Source organism: Protopterus annectens, chromosome 16.part0 (genome assembly GCF_019279795.1).
Source record: "Protopterus annectens isolate FY-2018-M chromosome 16.part0, PAN1.0, whole genome shotgun sequence".
Classification (NCBI taxonomy): domain Eukaryota; kingdom Metazoa; phylum Chordata; order Ceratodontiformes; family Protopteridae; genus Protopterus; species Protopterus annectens.
The window spans coordinates 866261220-866281929 of NC_056750.1; the positions used below are offsets into that span (position 1 = coordinate 866261220).

Sequence of the window (20710 nt, forward strand, 5' to 3'; positions counted from 1 at the left end):
GGGATCTCAACTTTGTGCTGGAGAAACTGACACTTCCTCCTTTTGAACCAGCAGCATCAGCGGATCTACAGTTTCTGTCTTGGAAAACTGCATTCCTTCTGGCAATAACTTCAGCAAGAAGAGTATCTGAGTTACAAGCATTAATGGCAGTGCAGCCATTTCTTATTTTCCACCAGGACAGAGTTTCACTAAGAACCAATCCTACTTTTATGCCAAAGGTGGTATCTAGGGTATCCTTGAACCAAGCTATTCACTTGCTTACGTTCTTCCCAAACCCACAGAATAGAGGGGAAAAACTTTTGCACACCCCGGATATACACAGACAACTACGCTACCACTTGGACAGAACAAAAACTAGCAGAAAAACTGACCAACTATTTGTAGCATATGCTACTGGGGTGCAAGGAAAAGCAATTTCCAAACAGACAATTTCAAAATGGATAGGAAATTGCATTCGATTTTGCTACTCTTTTCATGGAAAGACAGTTCCTGAAAACATCAGGCCTCATTCCACAAGGGCCACGGCCACCACTACAGCCTTCCTACGAGGGGTGGCTACCAAGGACATTTTAGAAGCTGCTACTTGGAGCTCCGTGCATACATTTGCCACGCATTACAATCTACCTTTATACTCCAGATCCAGAGCAGGTTTTGCTACTGCAGTCCTGCAGGGGATCTTAACTACACCATCCTTTTCTTAGTACCTCCTCCCCCAGATTGGCTATGGTATTCTACCCATATGTTATGACTGCAGATGCATCCTTGAAGGACATAGTACAGTTTTGTACCTACCATAAATGTAGATGTCCGATAGGTATGCATCTGCAGTCAGGTTTACCCTCCCTCCTACCCCTCTGTGGTATTACTAGGGTACTTACCCCTCTTTTAGCTAGCTGGGGGAATCTATTATGGTGTATTTGTTTGTTTATACATGTATATAATTTTGCAAATGTTTGGAACTTTTCTGCATTTATCCAAATTTAGCCTTCCTAGAGGGCACCTGGCATCTGGGGCAAGAAAAACTGAGGAAAATGGCGTCGGCTGATGCTTTTATACCCCAGACGCTCTGACGTCGGGGAAAGTGCGACATCAGCCGAGGCCAGACCCAGACTTTGGAATCCGGCCGACCGAAGGGCTGCCTGAGGCAGGACAACCCATATGTTATGACTGCAGATGCATACCTATCGGACATCTACATTTATGGTAGGTACTTTCTTCTTGTCTTTGAGTCGTCACTGTTCTGCCAGCAGTCTGTCTGTCTCTCTAGTACTGCCATTACTTCTGTCGGCACCACTGCTTCTGACATTTTTCCATAGGGTCTGGAAGCTGGCAATTGTTTCATCCCTCAGATCCATTGCTGGAGCCCCAGAAACAAGCTGCAATAACATTAACAGTTTTTGTGATCAGCTGTGGAGACCCCGACAGCTAATGTTATTATAATGTTTCTCCTGTTTCTGCCATTCCTACTGCTGCTACCTGGCTGATGATCATAGCATGAGTGTTTCTCCAAATGTTTTAGGTTTCTAATACCATGATGTCAAGGTACAGTTAGAGTTCCTGAAATTAGTATTGATTTAGTCTTTGATGGTACACGAGTGCTCTTCTCAGCACCCGCGATGTACCCAGGATGAGCTCCTTCTGTAATTTATACGGAGTTACATGCACTGGTAGCGTATTTAGTTACAAGTGTAAATTCTTTTAGTACTGTTCCTCATGCTACTATTGGAACTGTCTGGGTATCTGTCTTCCACATTGCTGTCGTTTCTGCTTGCAAATCCTGTTTTTTCTTGGCTCTCTCTCTCTCTCTAAGACACTATAATCGCTGGGTGTAGCAACTTTAATGATTAACACTACTGTTATCATTTTTTGAATGTTATATCTGGTTTTCTTGCACCTGTTTTTAAACTGTTGTTATCGGATGTTCCCATGTGATTCAAACTTCATTGTTGTTAATAATGCTTTGTAGTTCATGTTTCCATTGCTTCTGCACAAACTCCAGTCACGCTCCTGCTTCTGTCTCTCTCTCTCTCATTAGCATCCAGAAGTCTGATGGCAGTGTTGGGATGTTAATGTTGTCTTGGGTGGCTCTGCTGCCCTTCTTTGTTCAGATTCTTTGAGATTGAATTGTGGAATGTTTTTGTGCCATTTAATATGTAAACATGCCTGGTACACAAATGGTCTGGAAGGAGTGTATCCAGGTGAAGACCAGATGAAAGAAATGGTCATCCATGGATGACCCACAGTTTGTATCTAGATTCTTATATGACTGAACTACTTTATATTTTGTATGACAGTTTTTCAAATACACTTTCATATTGGCTCATGACTGCACTTCTTTTATCTATGGGTCTGTCTGTATGTATATATATATATATATATATATATATATATATATATATATATATATATATAGATATATAGATAGATAGATAAAGAGAGAGAGAGATTTTCATTACACTCTGATCTGCTTGTTTAGCATTGTTTAGTAGTTATTTTTATGTGTAGTTCTTTTGCTGCCTGTGCAGTGCTTAGCGTTGTTTAGTAGTTATTTTTATATGTAGTTGTTTTGCTGCTTGCGCGGCGCTTAGCTTTGTTCAGCAGTTATTTTTATTTGTAGTTATTTTTGCTGCCTGCATGCTGCTTAGATGAGGAGCACTCTGATCTTCTGAAGCTGAATGCACTGTTGCTCTGGCATCTTTGACAGTCTGATTTATCTAATATCTTATGTTTTTCTTTCTCAGTAAAAGCAGATGACTTACAAACTATAAAGAAGGAACTGACACAGATAAAACAAAAAGTGGATGAGCTGCTAGTCAGCTTGGAACGGATCGAACGAGAACAAAGCAGACAGTCTGGTAAGTGAGGTTTGGAGGGATGGCAGCACTTCCAAGTACTCAGTGTTACAAAGTCATGTCCAGTAATCAGGTGCATCTACTATAGATATGATAGATGAAAATGAGGCAAGGGAAGATGTATCTTCATGGGGCAGATGAAAGTTTTATTAATGTTATGTGTAACTTTTTGAAAATAAACGCATTTCTGGATGAAAATGTAAGGAGGAGTTATGCAGGTTTAATTGCTTTAACTGTAGCCAAATAAATGTCACCATCTCCGCTCTTAACAGAATAAATAGACACAATTTGTGGTTGCTGGTTAAAGAAAACTGCATGATGCAGGGTTTGATTCTCACTTTTAAAGGGAATTGCCTAGGCTTAAAACGGTCTTCTAGGGCAGCTAGCTCAGTAATTACCTATGAACATGGGCTCTTATGGAGTAAGTACAAAGCAATAAATGTAACATACAACATGCAGTAGTAAATAAAAATGTTAATTGTATTATTCAGTACTATAATCCTTACTACTTAGGGTATTTTACCCACAGGTAGTCCAATAGGCCACCCTGACATCGAGGGTCGTACCTTCCCCTAAGGCTTCATTCAGCTGTCTCTCCCACTTGCCCCTTAATGATGGTGGTGGTATAAGAGGGACATTGGTCTTTGCCATCTTTGTCATTCACCGCTCTGGTCACTAGGTATGAATGGTCTTGGCATCATCAGTCATCCTCCTTCTACACAGTAGACAAGTACCCCATAGGGGATCCTCCACACAATAGACAAGTACCCATAGGGGATCTTCCACACAGTAGACAAGTACCCCATAGGGGATCTTCCACACAGTAGACAAGTACCCCATAGGGGATCTTCCACACAGTAGACAAGCACCCCATAGGGGATCTTCCACACAGTAGACAAGCACCCCATGGGAGATTTTCTTGTCTATTTTTAGATTTTGCTACTCAAAGATTAGGGCTTTACATACTGGTTAAGGTGTTTGACTCACAGACACAAGGTACAGTGTTTGATTATGCTTATAATGGCCTATTAAGAAAGCCAGCCTAGTAATTAGCGATACATTTATGAAACCATGAATCTAAGGAAAAGGGAAAATGAAAATTTTACACCTAAGAGATGACCCAGTAGTCAGAGACTTGGGGACACGCACTAGCCTTTGACCATCACGTGTCTATAGTAGTGAGGAAATTATTCTATGTTGTGCAACTTACAAACAAAGGAACAGCATCTAAGTTCAAGGAAGTCATTGTTCCACTGCATTTAGACCCATCATTGAGTACAGTGCCTCCTTTGGGTATGTACCTAACCAGGCATATCCAACAATTGGAATGTCCACAGAGCTTCCTCACTAAAAGAAATACAGGATGTTCATCGTGCATACAGCTGCAGTAATCACAGATGGGTTTTCTGCCGTCAGGCGGGTCCTCGGTCGGCCGAATTCCAAAGTCTAGGTCCGGCGTCGGTTGTTGTCGCTTTCTTTCCTGACGTCAGTGAGGCAGGGTATATAAGACACAGCCGACGCCATTTTCTTCAGTCTTTTTTGCCACGCGGTGCCCAAAGCAGAAGCAGTTCGCAAGTGCCGGTCGGCCAGCTCCTGAATTTACGAAAAATTGGAAACCGAAGTCTTCTTTAAAGCTAAGTACCCCGTTGGGGAAACTTTTCTTGCCTCAGACCGATGTCAGAAAAAGTTAACAATTGTATTTCTTGTGGGAAGCAAATACCGCATAAGGATTTCCATTCCCTCTGCATACCTTTTTTAGGCCCAGACCACGACATCTCGGGCTGTCGCTTTTGCACTACTTTCAATAAACGCACTATTAAGCATCGGGCGGAGTTCGCCCAACACCTTTTTGGTAAAGCCTTTGATTATAAAATGTCGTCGGAGACTCCGACTACCGTTTTGTCCAAAAAACGCAAGGACAAGGACTGACACGCGAGGTCCGCGGTCTCCACCGATACTACGCCAAAACCGGCTACACATGGTCCGGTTCTCAGCGAGACGCCTATGCAGTCCCTGACTACCGGCGACACTTCTTTGGCGGTGTCTTCTGTAACCGAGACCGCAGGTACCTCGGCCCATACCCAGACTACAACCACCGAAGCCACTGTGAGCGTTGAGCCTCCTAATGTGGACAGGTCCACTTCCACCCATGGTGTCTTTAGACCCTCATCTTCCTTTTCCATTAAGGCCTTTACTAAGTCCAAATCAGCCAGGCATCCCAAGAGGCCTGTTGCACAGGGTCCATCTCCAGGCCCCATGCCTAAAAAGCAGATGCTTCAAATGGCTGAGGATTTAATTACTCTTATCAGGGGTTCCCAACCCCCTCCAGACAAGAGACCCAGAGTGGAGGAAGATTCTCCCTCTTCTGATCAGGGCTCCATTTTTTCAGAACATTCTGATGTAGAGGAACACTCTTACTCCCCTTTTGCAGATTCTGATGCAGATCAGTCCATTCCTTCTGTATCTCCTCCAGAGGATTTTTCTTTTGGGGAAACCTTGCACACCTTGAGGGAACACTTCCATTGGGAAGGCCAAGACTTTTCTGATTCCAAGAAAAGACTTAGGGAATTTCTTTTGTTACCTCAACACAGACCTCTGGCGATACCGCCTGTCTTGGACATACTTGATGATGTTTATTCGGAGGCTTGCCTTAATCCGGATTCCCTGCCTCCTGCCCCAGTCAAGCCTGATAGGTACTACAGAGTTCCTAACTCCCACCAATTTCTTTACAAAAGCCATAATGCTGACCCTGAAACCATTTCTCAAGGCCCCAAGGGAATGAAGGCCTCTACTGCTAAGAATCCACTACCTTCCGAAGAGAGTCAAGATCCTTAGAAAGGTGGGGAAAAAAGGTATATACCTCAGCCACCCTAGCCATGAGGGCCTTAAATTGTCAGTTTCATATGCTTAAATATCAGTAGTTTCTGTTATCACAATTAAGAAATAAAATGTCTCAACCTGAACAACCAGATTTGAAGGAGTTGCAGGATATGATGCATAGTGCAGAACAAGTGGGTAAACACACCTTACAATGTGGCTATGATGCCCTAGAGGCCTCAAGTAGAGCTGCTGTTACATGATCAGTCATTCGTAGGCATGCCTGGCTTAGGGAACAAACCTTGCCTGATCATGTGAAAGCTAAACTACTAGATGCTCCTTTACAAAGGGATGTGCTATTTGGTACTAATGCTGAGGAGATGCTACGGAAAATGGAAGAAAAAGCCAAATCTATGCAAACTGTCAAAGCTTTTCTACAGGTTCAACCACCACGTTTTAGCAGAAATTGGCCTTCTAAAAACTGGTCCTTTCCAGCCACGGACAAGCCCCAAAGAGGTAGATACAGGCACACAAGGGGCAGAGGACAATCACAAGGATCATGTAGAGGCAGGCAATGGCAAACTCCAGCACCAAGAGGTGGCGAAGACAGTGCACAACAATACAGGAAACAAACCCAATGACTTCCTCCTTTCCATGCCAAGCAAGTCTCAGCTGGCAGCACCCTTGGGAGGAAAGCTGGCATTATTTACAAGAAATTGGCATATTGTCACAACAGACAAATGGATCCTGGACGTTATAAACAGAGGCTACAGATTTCATTTTCACACTCTTCCAAAAATGAGAGGCATGCCAAACCTGCCACACAATCAAAGGGCAGAGGCACAATGACAAATTTCAAAGCTCATAGACATGAAAGCTATTCAAGAGGTACCTACTCACGAACAAGGTCAAGGTTTTTATTCCAGGCTATTTCTGGTACCAAGGAAAGGAACCGACTGGAGACCCATTTTGGACTTATCCATCCTAAACACATTCTTACTCGTACCAAAATTCAAGATGCTCACATTACAGCAGCTTCTTCCCATGCTGGGCAAGGAGTTTTGGCTGGTAACATTGGACCTCAAGGAGGCATACCTGCATGTCCCTATCAGACAAAGCTGCAGAAGATACCTCAGATTTCTTGCAGGTTCAATCCACTATCAATTCTCTGCATTGCCCTTTGGCTTATCTACTGCGCCCAGAGTATTCACGAAATGCCTGGCATCAGTAATTGCCTACTGCAGACTTCAAGGGATACAAATTTACCCTTATTTGGACGACTGCCTGATCCAAGCGGACAGCAAGCACATACTTCTGGAACATCTGGCTTATGTAACACGGTTACTGAATTCCCTGGGATACACAGTCAACAAAGAAAAATCCAGGCTAACACCATCTCAGAAAATAACTTTCCTGGGTGCCAACTTGGACACAAACACCCAGATGGCCTATCTTACGCCAGAAAAACAGGGGCAACTAACTCAGTACTTCAAAATACTAGCAAATTGTACCAGGCTTACTGCAAGGAAAATCCTGCAGGCTCTGGGCTTCATGGCATTTTGCATTCTTTTAATCCCATGTGCAAAGTTGCATATGAGGAAACTTCAGTGGTACCTAAAAAATCTATGGTCTCAACACAGCCACAGTTTGGAAACAATAATACCAATAATTCCATGTTTGCAAAAGGAATTTCTATGGTGGGCCCAAGCATGTCAAACAAACACAGGTCTCCCATTCTGCAAGCCTCAAGCAAATCAAGTCATCACAACAGACTCCTCTTCTGCCCAAGGTGCTCTTGAAAGCAAGAACAGACGGACCGAAGATGATACTGATTGCTCCAGACTGGCCAAGACAACACTGGTACCCACTCCTGAGGAGCCTAACACATACTCCTCCCTGGTCCCTGCCTCTAATGCCTCTTCTGCTGACTCAGCACAACTACAAAACTCTTCACAGTCAGCTGAAAACACTCAATCTCGCTGCATGGAAAATTCCTTAACACCACAACAGACCCTACTCCCCAAAGAGGTGCAGGATGTCATTTTGGAGGCCAGAAGGCCATCTACTAGAAAGGCTTGCTCCGCAAAATGTAAACGGTTTTGCTCTTGGAATGAGAAAAAAGGCCAGGACCCTAGAAAACTGAATTTGCCTCAGGTATTACAGTATCTAGCTGAGCTGCTGAACAGTGGACTTTCATTTTCCTCCATAAAAATCCTGCCTCAGCCATTTCTGCAGAATTCAACACTGATGCACCCTTATTCTCTCACCCACTCATAAGACAGTTCCTCAGAGGGGCTAAGAATGTAAGACCACCAAGGAAACAACCATTGCCAGCCTGGGATCAAAATTACATTCTAGAAAAATTAACATTGCCTCCCTTTGAATCAGCTGCCTCAACAGATTTGCAATATTTGTCCTGGAAAACAGCCTTCCTTCTGGCCATTACCTCAGCTCGTAGGGTTTCGGAACTACAAGCCCTCATGGCTGTGCAGCCCTTTCTCATCTTCCATCAGGACAGGGTTTCCCTTCGAACCAACCCGTCATTTATGCCTAAAGTGGTATCCAGGGTAGCTTTAAATCAAGCCATACACTTACCTACCTTTTACCCCAATCCTCAAAACAAAGGGGAAAGGCTGCTACACTCCTTAGACATCCATAGACAGCTACGTTATTATTTGGACAGAACAAAGCCTTTCACGAAATCAGAACAACTTTTTGTGTCCTATGCTGTAGGAGCTCAAGGGAAGCCAGTTACCAAACAGACAATTTCAAAATGGATAGGCCACTGCATACGGTTTTGTTACTCCTATCATGGAAAATCTGTCCCTACAGGCATCAGATCCCACTCCACCAGGGCCACAGCTACCTCTACATCCTTCCTCAGAGGAGTTCCTACCAAAGATATTTTGGAGGCAGCCACTTGGAGTTCTGTGCATACCTTCACAAAACACTACCACCTGCCTTTATATTCCAAAACTAGAGCAGGCTTTGCCACTGCTGTGTTGCAGGGCATTCTGGCTCATCCCAGTTCCACCTAGTGCCTACCACCCTGTGCGTAGCTTTGGGATTCTACCCATCGGTGATTACTGCAGCTGTATGCACGATGAACATAGTACAGTTTTGTACCTACCATAAATGTAGATGTTCGAGTGCTAATACAGTTGCAGTACAGTTTTCCCTCCCTCCTTCCCCTCTTGGTAAAGGCCTAGGGCCTAACCCCTCTTCATACTACCTGATTGGGTTATCCTTCTATGGTATATTTGCTTGCAACTACTGATTTTTGATTATATTGCATTGCATGTATATAAATATAATTTATGTATTGCCTTCCTTCTGGGGGCATCTGACATCTGGGGCAAGAAAGACTGAAGAAAATGGCGTTGGCTGTGTCTTATATACCCTGCCTCACTGACGTCAGGAAAGAAAGCGACAACAACCGACGCCGGACCTAGACTTTGGAATTCGGCCGACCGAGGACCCGCCTGACGGCAGAAAACCCATCTGTGATTACTGCAGCTGTATTAGCATTCGAACATCTACATTTATGGTAGGTACAAAACTGTACTTTGTAAGTAACATGCCCTATGCAGACCACTTTAAGACCCTGTCCTTGTATTCTGCCTCGTACAGGCTGTTGAGTGGAGATCTGTGCCTGACATACAAGGCATTGTTAGACCCCACCTTGATGGAACTCCTACATATCCGCAAAACAAAAAGCACCAAAGTTACATGTTCTAAAGATTTGAACCTTCCCGGTGATATAAATAGGATCTGCTGGACAGACAAGTATGTATCCCTGAGACTACCCCTTCTCTGGAACAGGCTCCGTGTCCATGTGAAGCAGAGTTTTTCCCTAACTCAATTTGTGTAACTTGGACAATTGGATGAGGAACAGGAACTTTATCCGTGGTTTGGCACCTGTGTCTCTAATTGACACAGGCAGCCTGTAAATGGTTCATTTCCCAGGCCGTTGCTTATACATATTTTACCTCCCACACCCCTGTTTACACTTATCAAGCATACCAGAACATATCAGAGATCTGGGATGCATGACTAGGCTTAAAAAGGTCCTTGTGATCGTTGGCCTAGTAAACACCTATGAACCTAAATCTCATCTGTTAATACAGTTCTGGGCTTTCCGTTAATATAAATAAGAGCACTGTGTGGGAAACAGGTTCTGCACAGAGACTTCCACGCCATTTGTTTTTCTGCTTCAGTCCTAAACACAATATAAATGCTTGTCTGCATTGTGCTGACTTCACCATGAAGACAGTTGGAATGAGAACTGAATATATCTGTGAGTTTACAGTGAAAAAAGGGACATCTGCCTCTTCCCAAACTGTTATGATGTCAGAGAATGTCCACTTCAAGGATAAGTACATGGAGGAACATTAGTGTACCAACGACAATCTTACAGAATGATTCCAGTCTTCCTCCATATGGCAACTCCAGATGTGGTGATGGATTTCCACAGCTCTGACATTCAGAGTCTGTGTTTGCAGAGTCCTAGTGGGTGACTACTCTGCAAGTCATTGTTGTAGATCAGAGGTGTGTATGTACCTTTAAGAAGCTTTCAGTACTCCTTTTGGCAGGTACAGATTTTTGAGAATGGCATTTGCGATAAATTCTGCCAGTGAAGTCTTTCAGTGTGGAATGGAACACATTTTTTTCTGGCTATCCGTGTGCTGTTATAGTAGAAGATATTCTTGTAGGAGGCAATGGTGAAGTCGAACATGACCTCAAAACAATTTTAGACAGAGCTCATGAAGTCAGTCTTCAGCTGAATTCTCAGAAATGCAAATTCAGGCTATAAGAAGTTACTTATGTTGTTCAGTGTTTATCAGTTCAGGCTTATGACCAGATCCTTCCATGCAGACAGCGATTCTTAACATGCCAGCTCCAGACAATGTTCAAGCCCTACAACATTTTCTTAGCATGGTTAATTATCTAGGCAAGTTCATTCCAGTTCTGAGCCAACTTTCAGCACTGCTAAGAGAGCTGACAGGCAAAGATGTAACCTGGTCCTGTTAAAACAACACCAAAGAGCATTTGATGTCCTGAAACTGAGAATTGCCAATTCACCTACTAGAAGATACAATGATGTTCACAAACTAGTACCTCTTTTCTTGTGATGCTTCGAAATTTGGTCTTGGTGCAGTCATTCTTCGAGAGGGTAGACCAGTAGCCTATGCTTCGAGAACTCTAACCCAAACCGAGATGTGATATGCTCAGTAGTGAAAGAACATTTGGCAATTGTGTTTGCATGTTCAAAGTTCCATGATTATGTTTATGGCAGACCTTTTCAAATTGAGACCGACCACCAGCCTCTAGTCACTATTTTGAGAAAGCCTATACACACAGCTCCTGTGAGATTGCAACGTTTGATGATGAAATTGCAAAATATAATTTCAATTTTGTTTACACTAAAGGCAAACCTCTTTATCTTGCTGATACTTTATCCCGATCGCCCAGAAAAACCACTGAACAGCATGAAAATGACAAACTTGATTTTGAAGTCATGGAAGTGAAAACATTTTTCTTCCATACGTCTTGATGAGGTTAGAACTCGTACAGCTTCGGATCCATTTCTTCAGAAGTGCAACCACTTTATCATTCGAGGGTGGCCATCAAAGCAATCTTGTTTACCAGTAGAAGTGCAACAGTATTTTCCCTGCAGAGATGAGATTTTGTCTGACAATGGTATCATCATGAAAGGTCCAAAAGTGATTGTTCCAAAATCCTTGCAACAAGAGTATTTCAACATATTGTATCATGCCCACTCAGGAACTGATTCTACCAAAAGAAGGACTAGAGGACTAATATTTCGGCCTTCTATGTCAAGAGATATTGAGAGAGTACTTTCATCTTGTTCGGTTTGTAATAGTACTAAACCGCATCAACAGAAAGACCCACTTCGGCTAAACCAGATTCCTGAACTATCTTGGTCGACAGTAGCTGCAGACGTCTTTGAGTGGAACGGTTAGCATTACTTGGTATTTGACCAGATTGCTGACCTATCTTGGTCGACAGTAGCTGCAGACATCTTTGAGTGGAACGGTTGGCATTACTTGGTATTAGACCAGATTGCTGACCTATCTTGGTCGACAGTAGCGTCAGACGTCTTTGAGTGGAACGGTTAGCGTTACTTGGTATTAGACCAAATTGCTGACCTATATTGGTCGACAGTAGCGTCAGACGTCTTTGAGTGGAATGGTTAGCGTTACTTGGTATTAGACCAGATTGCTGACCTATCTTGGTCGACAGTAGCGTCAGACGTCTTTGAGTGGAATGGTTAGCATTACTTGGTATTAGACCAGTTTGCTGACCTATCTTGGTCGACAGTAGCGTCAGACGTCTTTGAGTGGAATGGTTAGCGTTACTTGGTATTAGACCAGATTGCTGACCTATCTTGGTCGACAGTAGCGTCAGACGTCTTTGAGTGGAACGGTTAGCGTTACTTGGTATTAGACTCGTATTCAGATTGTTTCCCGACTGCCTTACTTCCTAATCTCATGTCCAGTACTGTTGTTACTAAGTTCAGGAGACATTTTTCTGTCCATGGTAGTCCACACACAGTTGTTTTTGACAATGGTGCACAGTTTACAAGCCAGCAGTTCGAGATTTGCTGAAGAGTGAGATTTTATTCATGTTACAAGCAGTCCAGAGTACCCAAAATCAAATGGTTTGGCAGAACATGCAGTTCCAAGTGTAAAACAGTTGATAGAGAAGTTGAAATGAGGCAATACCAATGTTTTTTTGAATCTCCTGAATTCCAGAAACATTCCTAGTGATAAACATCTTGGTTCACCTGCCCAGAGACTTGTGTCAAGACAAACCAGAACTACACTACCAATCAGTAGCAACCTGTTGGTTCTATGTGCTAAGAACAGCAAAGCAGTGAAAGCTTATCTCCTGAAAAAGCATTTGTCCCAGAAGTCCTTTTATGATAAGACCAGCAAACCATACAATCCATTACAAGATGGGGAGATAGTGAGGATACAGACAGCAAAAGGTTTTGATTGGATTGGAGTCGTGAAAAGTTTATGCCCAGAGCCAAGGTCGTACATTGTGGAATGTCCAAGCCAGTATTGCAGCATTTTGTCTGTGATAAAGACTAGATGTTCTTAGTGTTTCACTGTTGCAGTCATCACATTTGAGTTATCCCTGCCAGGGTAGCCCTTGCCCGGCCCGAATACCAGAGGCTAAGTATTTCTGCTTCGGTTGCTGACACTCCAGGACTGAAGTCAGGTCATCAGTAGTATAAAGTAAGGCAGCCAACACCATTACATCAGTCTTTCTTGCCGAGGAGCCCGAAGTCGAAGCAGTTCGCACAAGTGCCAGTCGGCCGCTACCTGAGATGTCCTTCAAAGATGCATCTGCAGTCATAACAAATGGGTTGTCCTGTCGTCAGGCAGCCCTTCGGTCGGCCGGATTCCAAAGTCTGGGTCCGGCTTCGGCTGATGTCGCACTTCACCCGACGTCATCTCTGCTGGTCTTCGGGTATAAAGGCATCAGCCGACGCCATTTTCCCCAGTCTTTCTTGCCGCGTGGCGCCCGAAGCAGAAGCTGTTCGCAAGTGCCGGTCGGTCAGATCCAGAGATTACTACTACCGAATACTACTTCGAAGACTTCTAAAAAGCTAAGTACCCCGTTGGGGACTCTTTCTTGCCTCAGCCGATGTCAGAAAAAGTAAATAACTGTTTAACTTGTGGGAAACAGATACCTCATAAAGATTTCCACTTTTACTGCCTACCTTGTTTAGGCCCAGACCACGACGTAGCAGCCTGTTTAGCCTGTGCTTCCTTCAACCGATGAACGCTTAGGCGTCTGTCGGAGTTTGCTGAACAGTTTTTCGGCTCAGATTTTGTGTACATTATGCCGTCGGATCCTCCGACTACCCAAATTGTTAAAAACCGCAAAGAAAAAGACCGACACTCGCGGTCCGCGGTTTCGGCCGAAACCACGGTTAAGCAAGCTGCGAGTGTCTCGGTTTCGGCCGAAACCGAGAAAACGGATCAATCTTCAGCCGAATCCATGACTACTACTGAGGCTCCTGCTACCTTAGTTGAATCGGCCTCTGAAGTTTTGCCTACTACTGTGGTTCCTAGTGAATTATCAGACACCATCCCTTTGGATGTCTCTACCCCAGCACGTGGTGCTGCTAGGCCTCCTGCAGCCATGTCTATAAAGGCCTTTGCCAGGGCTAAAGCAGCCAAAACTGTTAAATCAGTGCCTGTTAAGACCCCCTCACATAGGCCCACTTCTAGTTCACAAATGCTTACTCTGGCAGAGGATTTAATCTCCTTAATTAGGGGATCCCAATCTCACCCAGACAGGGCCTCTCAGCCCCCAGAAAAGAGACCTAGGACAGAGCCCCCCGAGCCAGTGTCCTCTGATGATTCTTCGGATGACTCAGACATTACAGATCAGCCAGAGGCTCCTTTTTCTACTTATGAAGATTCCGATGCTGAAGAATCCATTCCATCTGCCTCTCCACCAGAGGAATTTTCCTTTGGGGAAACCTTACATGCCATGAGAGAACAATTCCAATGGCAGGGACAAGATTTCTCAGATTCAAGAAAAAGGCTTAGGACCTTTCTGCACTTACCACAACATAGGCCCTTAGCTATACCTCCAGTTCTGCCTGTTGTGGATGATGCATTTAATGATGTTTGCACTGCTCCTGATACTTTACCTCCAGCCCCTGCCAAACCAGATAGATTTTACAGGGTGCCAGACACTCATCACCACCTATACAAGGCCCCACTTGCAGATCCTGAGACTATATCCCAGGGACCTAAGGCAGTAGCTTCGACCTCAGCAAAAAACCCTCTCCCTTCTGAAAGAGAATCCAGGTCCTTAGAGAGATGGGGGAAAAAAGTTTACACCTCTGCTACTCTCTCAGCTAGAGCTTTAAACTGTCAGTTTCACATGATCCAATACCAAGAGTTTATGCTTGATCAGTTAACTAAGAAGCTGTCCTCTGATGACTCCTTAGATAAGAAATATGTTTTAGAAATGGTGAATAACATTCAGCAGGTTAGTAACCATTCTTTAAAATGTGGCTATGATGCACTGGAGGCTTCATTTAGATCAGCCATGACGGGCACAGTGATAAGAAGGCATGCATGGTTGAAGGAACAGGTTTTGCCGGATCATGTTAAAGCAAAGCTGTTAGATGCTCCTATGGATAAGGCCAGTCTATTTGGTACACCTGCTCAGCAAGTAATGAAGAAAATGGAAGAGAAGGCAAAATCTGTACAAACAGTTAAGGATTTCTTACAGGTTCAGCCCCCAAGGTTTAGCAGGAACTGGCCTGCCAAAAATTGGTCCTTTCCAGACTCCTCAAAATTTCAAAGAGGCAGGAATAGACGCTCTAGAGGCAGAAATCAATCCAGAGGAGGTGCCTATAGAGGACGCCAGTGGCAAGGCAATAACCAGAGAGGCAAAGACACAACCACTGCCACTGCAACAGGACAATCACAGTGACTTGGCTCTGACACCGCCTACCAGGGAGCAAATAGCAGCACCTTTAGGCGGAAAGTTAGCCTTATTTTCGAAAAATTGGCACTATATCACAAAAGGCAAGTGGATTTTGCAAACCATAGACCAAGGCTACAGGTTCCACTTCCGCACCTTACCAGTAAAAAGAGGAATGCCAAACCTACCTCCAAATCAAAAAACAGAAGCTCTAAAGCAGATAGCTCAATTAACAAAGACGAGAGCTGTGGAAAGAGTACCAATAACACAACAGGGCAAAGGATTCTACTCCAGACTCTTCCTAGTACCAAGAAAAGAGAAAAGTTGGAGACCTATTCTCGACCTGTCCGTCTTAAACACATACATCATTGTACCAAAATTCAAAATGCTGACCCTACAGCAACTTCTTCCCATGCTGGGCAAGGAGTGTTGGCTGGTAACTCTAGATCTCAAGGAGGCATACCTGCACGTCCCCATACGACCAAATTGCAGAAGATACCTCAGATTTCTTGCAGGATCAGAGCATTATCAATTCTCAGCATTGCCCTTTGGCTTATCTACTGCGCCCAGAGTATTCACAAAATGCCTGGCATCAGTAATCGCTCATTGCAGGCTACAGGGAATCCAAATTTATCCATACCTGGACGACTGCCTGTTACAAGCGGACAACAAAAGCAAGCTGACAACAGATTTACAAAGAGTCATTTGCTTACTACAAGCCCTGGGATACACAGTCAATTTAAAAAAGTCAAGACTGATTCCGTCCCAGACAAGAACATTCTTAGGTGCGGAATTGGACACAGTAAAACAAATGGCATTCCTAACTGCAGAAAAACAAGCACAACTCCATCTTTACTTCTTGGCATTAACAAAACAGCACAAACTAACAGCAAGAAAAGTACTGCAGGCCTTGGGCTTCATGGCATCATGCATAATCCTGGTCCCCCATGCCAGACTGCATATGAGAAAACTACAGTGGTACCTAAAGAATTTATGGTCTCAACACAGGCACAGCTTAGAAACCGAAATCCCACTAATCCCATGCCTGAAACAAGAGTTCCTATGGTGGGCTCAAGCATGCCAGTCAAACCCAGGCTTGCCCTTCCACAACTTTCAAGCAAACCAAACCATCACAACGGACGCCTCAGACCTAGGCTGGGGGGGCGCACATGTTGGACAAGTGCATACAAGGATTGTGGACTCAAGACCAGCTGCACCTGCACATAAACCAAAAAGAAATGCTGGCAGTAAAACTAGCAATCCAGACATTCAAACCATTCCTCAAAGAAGGCCATTTAATGATAAGGACAGACAACACCACAGTCATGTGGTACATCAACAAACAGGGAGGCACTCATTCATACCCCCTATGCAGAATGACTCTGGACCTTTGGAATATGGCTCTGAGCTACAACATCCAGTTACAGGCAATATTTGTGCCGGGAAAAGAAAACACCCTAGCAGACATGTTAAGCAGAACCACCTCGGATGCTCACGAATGGATGCTACACCTGGACATCTTCAAGGCCATCACAAAGAAATGGGGAATGCCACAAATAGACCTATTCGCATCCCCACTCAATCACCAGCCCAAAAAATTCTGCACAAGGACATGCCACCCACTAGCATGGAAGGTGGACTCTCTATCCTTCAGTTGGAAAGGCCTGACAGCATATGCATTTCCACCTCTTCCTTTGATGCACAAGGTACTACTGAAAATCAAAGAGGAACGTCCAAGAGTAATTCTGATAGCTCCGAATTGGCCAAGACAACACTGGTATCCTTTGCTGAGGAGCATGTCTCAGGGGAGAATGTGGCCAATACCCCTGATGCCTTTGATGTTAACTCAGAACAACTACAACATCATGCACCCAAACCTAAAAACCTTGCAACTGACTGCCTGGAACATCACATAACAGCAACTAACCCAGACTTATTCCAAAGGGTTAAAGACATTATTCTTGAAGCCCGCATACCTTCAACAAGAAGGAACTATGCAGGAAAATGGAAAAGGTTTGTCATTTGGAGTACTGAAAGAGGAAAAGATGTCTCGAACATAGATATTGCTAACATCCTGGAGTACTTGGCAGAGCTTCTACATACGGGCCTGTCCTATTCCTCCATCAAGATACATGCATCAGCTATTTCCGCAGAATACAGCTTCGATCCACCTGTCTTTTCACATCCTCTACTCAGGCAATTCCTCAGAGGGATCAAGAATGTAAAACCTCCTAGGAAACCACCATTACCAGCATGGGACTTGAACTTTGTGCTAGAAAAATTGACACTCCCTCCATTTGAACCAGCAGCAACAGCAGATCTGCAACACCTATCATGGAAAACTGCTTTCCTACTGGCAATTACTTCAGCAAGGAGGGTTTCAGAACTACAGGCCTTAATGGCAGTACAACCCTTCCTAATCTTCCATCAAGATAGAGTGTCCATGAGAACTAACCCTACATTTATGCCTAAGGTGGTATCCAGAGTGTCTTTAAATCAGGCAATCCACCTACCTACCTTCTTTCCCAATCCACAGAACAGGGGGGAAAGGCTGCTGCATACCTTGGATGTACATAGACAGTTACGCTACTACCTGGACAGAACCAAAAGTAACAGAAAAACTGACCAGCTTTTAGTAGCCTATGCAACAGGAAGGGAAGGAAAAGCAATTTCCAAACAGACAATCTCCAAATGGATAGGAAATTGCATAAGATTCTGTTACTCCTACCATGGAAAACCAGTTCCACAGAACATAAGACCTCATTCTACAAGGGCTACAGCCACTACCACAGCTTTCTTACGAGGAGTGGCAACCAAGGACATTATTGAGGCTACTTGGACCTCCGTGCATACATTTGCCAAGCATTATAATTTACCTCTATACTCTAGATCCCGAGCAGGGTTTGCCACTGCTGTATTGCAAGGGATCCTAACTACACCATAATTCTTCTTCCTCCTCCCTAGTTTGGCTATGGTATTCTACCCATTTGTTATGACTGCAGATGCATCCTTGAAGGACATAGTACAGTTTTGTACCTACCATAAATGTAGATGTCCGAACAGGATAGCATCTGCAGTCAGGATTACCCACCCTCCTTCCCCTCTGTGGTACTCCTAGGGTATTTACCCTCCTAATAGCTAGCTGGGGGGGGGAGTCTCTTATGGTGTATTTGTTTGTATATATGTACATACATGCTTATTTTTGTGTTTGCCTTCTACTATTTTGGAAACATTGGCATTTATCCAAAATTTAGCTTTCCTAGAGGGCAACTGGCATCTGGGGCAAGAAACACTGAGGAAAATGGCGTCGGCTGATGCCTTTATACCCGAAGACCAGCAGAGATGACGTCGGGTGAAGTGCGACATCAGCCGAAGCCGGACCCAGACTTTGGAATCCGGCCGACCGAAGGGCTGCCTGACGACAGGACAACCCATTTGTTATGACTGCAGATGCTATCCTGTTCGGACATCTACATTTATGGTAGGTACAAAACTGTACTTTGTCCTGCCTCAGGCAGCCCTTCGGTCGGCCGGATTCCAAAGTCTGGGTCTGGCCTCAGCTGATGTCGCACCGTCCCCGACGTCAGAGCGTCTGGGGTGTAAAAGCATCAGCCGACGCCATTTTCCTCAGTCTTTCTTGCCGCGCGGTGCCCGAAGCAGAAGCTGTTTGCAAGTGCCGGTCAGTCAGATCCAGAGAGTTCAGCTACCGAAGACTTCGAAAAAAGCTAAGTACCCCATTGGGGGACTCTTTCTTACCTAAGCCGATGTCAGACAAAGTAAATAATTGTTTAACTTGTGGGAAACAAATACCTCATAGGGATTTCCATTCTTACTGCCTTCCTTGCTTAGGCCCAGACCACGACGTATCAGCTTGTTTAGCCTGTGCCTCCTTCAACCGACGGACTCTTAGACGTCGGTCGGAGTTTTCAGAGGAATTTTTTGGAACCGCTTTTGCTTATAAAATGCCGTCGGAGACTCCGACTTCGCATATGGTCAAAAAACGCAAGGAAAAGGACCGACACTCGCGGCCCGCGGTTTCGGCTGAAACCACGGCTAGGCCTACCGCGAGAGTCTCAGTTTCGGCTGAAACCGAGTCCACGGCTATTCCTACTACCGAAACCATACCTCTGACCACCGAGGCCAGAGAGGCCCCGGCTGAGTCGGCTTCAGAACTCCCTACCGAAGCTAGTCTTCAGGAATTGTCTGACACCATTCCTTTGGACATTTCTACCCCTGCATGTGGGGCAGCTAAGCCCCCAGCTTCTATGTCTATTAAGGCCTTCTCCAGGGCTAAAGCTGCTAAACTTTCAAAAGCTTTGCCTGCCAAATCTACATCCCAGAGGCCTTCCTCTAGTTCACAGATCATCAGTCTTGCTGAGGACCTTATCTCCTTAATTAGGGGTTCCCAACCTCACCCAGACAGGGCCTCCCAACCTCCTCCAGACAAAAGGCCCAGGACTGACCCCTCTGAACCTCACTCCTCAGATTACTCCACGGATGGATCTGATTTGTCAGACCACCAGGAAGGGGCCTACTCGCCTTATGAGGATTCAGATGCAGAGGAATCTATCCCTTCCTCCTCCCCCCCTGAAGAATTTTCCTTTGGGGAGACTTTGCACTCCATGAGAGAGCACTTTCAATGGCAGGGTCAGGATTTCTCTGATTCTAGAAAAAGATTAAGGACTTTTTTGCATTTGCCCCAGCATAGGCCCTTAGCTATACCTCCTGTTCTAAATGTAATTGATGATGTGTACAATGATGTCAGTACAGCATAACCTGATTCTCTTCCTCCGGCCCCCGCCAAACCTGACAGATATTACAGGGTCCCGGATTCTCAATTCCACCTGTATAAAGCCCATGCTGCAGACCCAGAAACTATTTCTCAGGGCCCTAAAGGGGTTGCAGCCGCTACTGCCAAAAATCCCCTACCCTCTGAAAGAGAGTCTAGAGCATTAGAGAGATGGGGAAAAAAGGTTTATACATCTGCTACTCTTTCTGCCAGGGCATTAAACTGTCAATTCCATATGATACAGTACCAAGAATTTTTGTTAGATCAGCTGAATAAGAAACTTTCTTCTCCTGAACCCTTAGACCGTAAATCCCTTCAGGATTTGGTACACAACTCACAACAGGTTAGTAATCATTTCTTAAAATGTGGCTATGATGCACTGGAGGCTTCATTTAGATCAGCTATGACTGGGGCAGTAATTCATAGGCATACTTGGCTGAAGGAGCAATCTTTGCCAGACCATGTCAAGGCTAAACTCCTCGATGCTCCAATGGAAAAACAAAATTTATTTGGCTCCCCTGCACAGGAGATTCTAAAGAAGGTTGAAGAAAAAGCAAAATCTGTGCAAACAGTTAAAGATTTCCTGCAAGTTCAACCTCCGAGGTTCAGCAGAAACTGGCCTACAAAGAATTGGTCCTTTCCAGACTCCACCAGAGCACAGAGAGGCAGGAACAGGTGCCCTATAGGCAGAGGTCAATCGAAGGGCCCCTACAGAGGCCGTCAGTGGCAGCCTGCCAACCAGAGGAGTAGTGCAACAGCTACAGCTACAACC

The 20710-nt window shown here is 44.6% G+C and overlaps 1 protein-coding gene across 2 annotated transcripts in view; it reads left to right on the forward strand.

The window, feature by feature from the left end:
• HNRNPC (heterogeneous nuclear ribonucleoprotein C) overlaps positions 1-20710 on the forward strand; it is a 1329577-nt gene that overhangs the window by 1034156 nt on the left and 274711 nt on the right. For both annotated transcript variants that reach the window (XM_044058018.1, XM_044058019.1), the window contains one exon: positions 2742-2855. In XM_044058018.1, coding sequence (XP_043913953.1) covers positions 2742-2855 — 114 coding nt within the window. The remainder of the gene's footprint in view (positions 1-2741; positions 2856-20710) is intronic.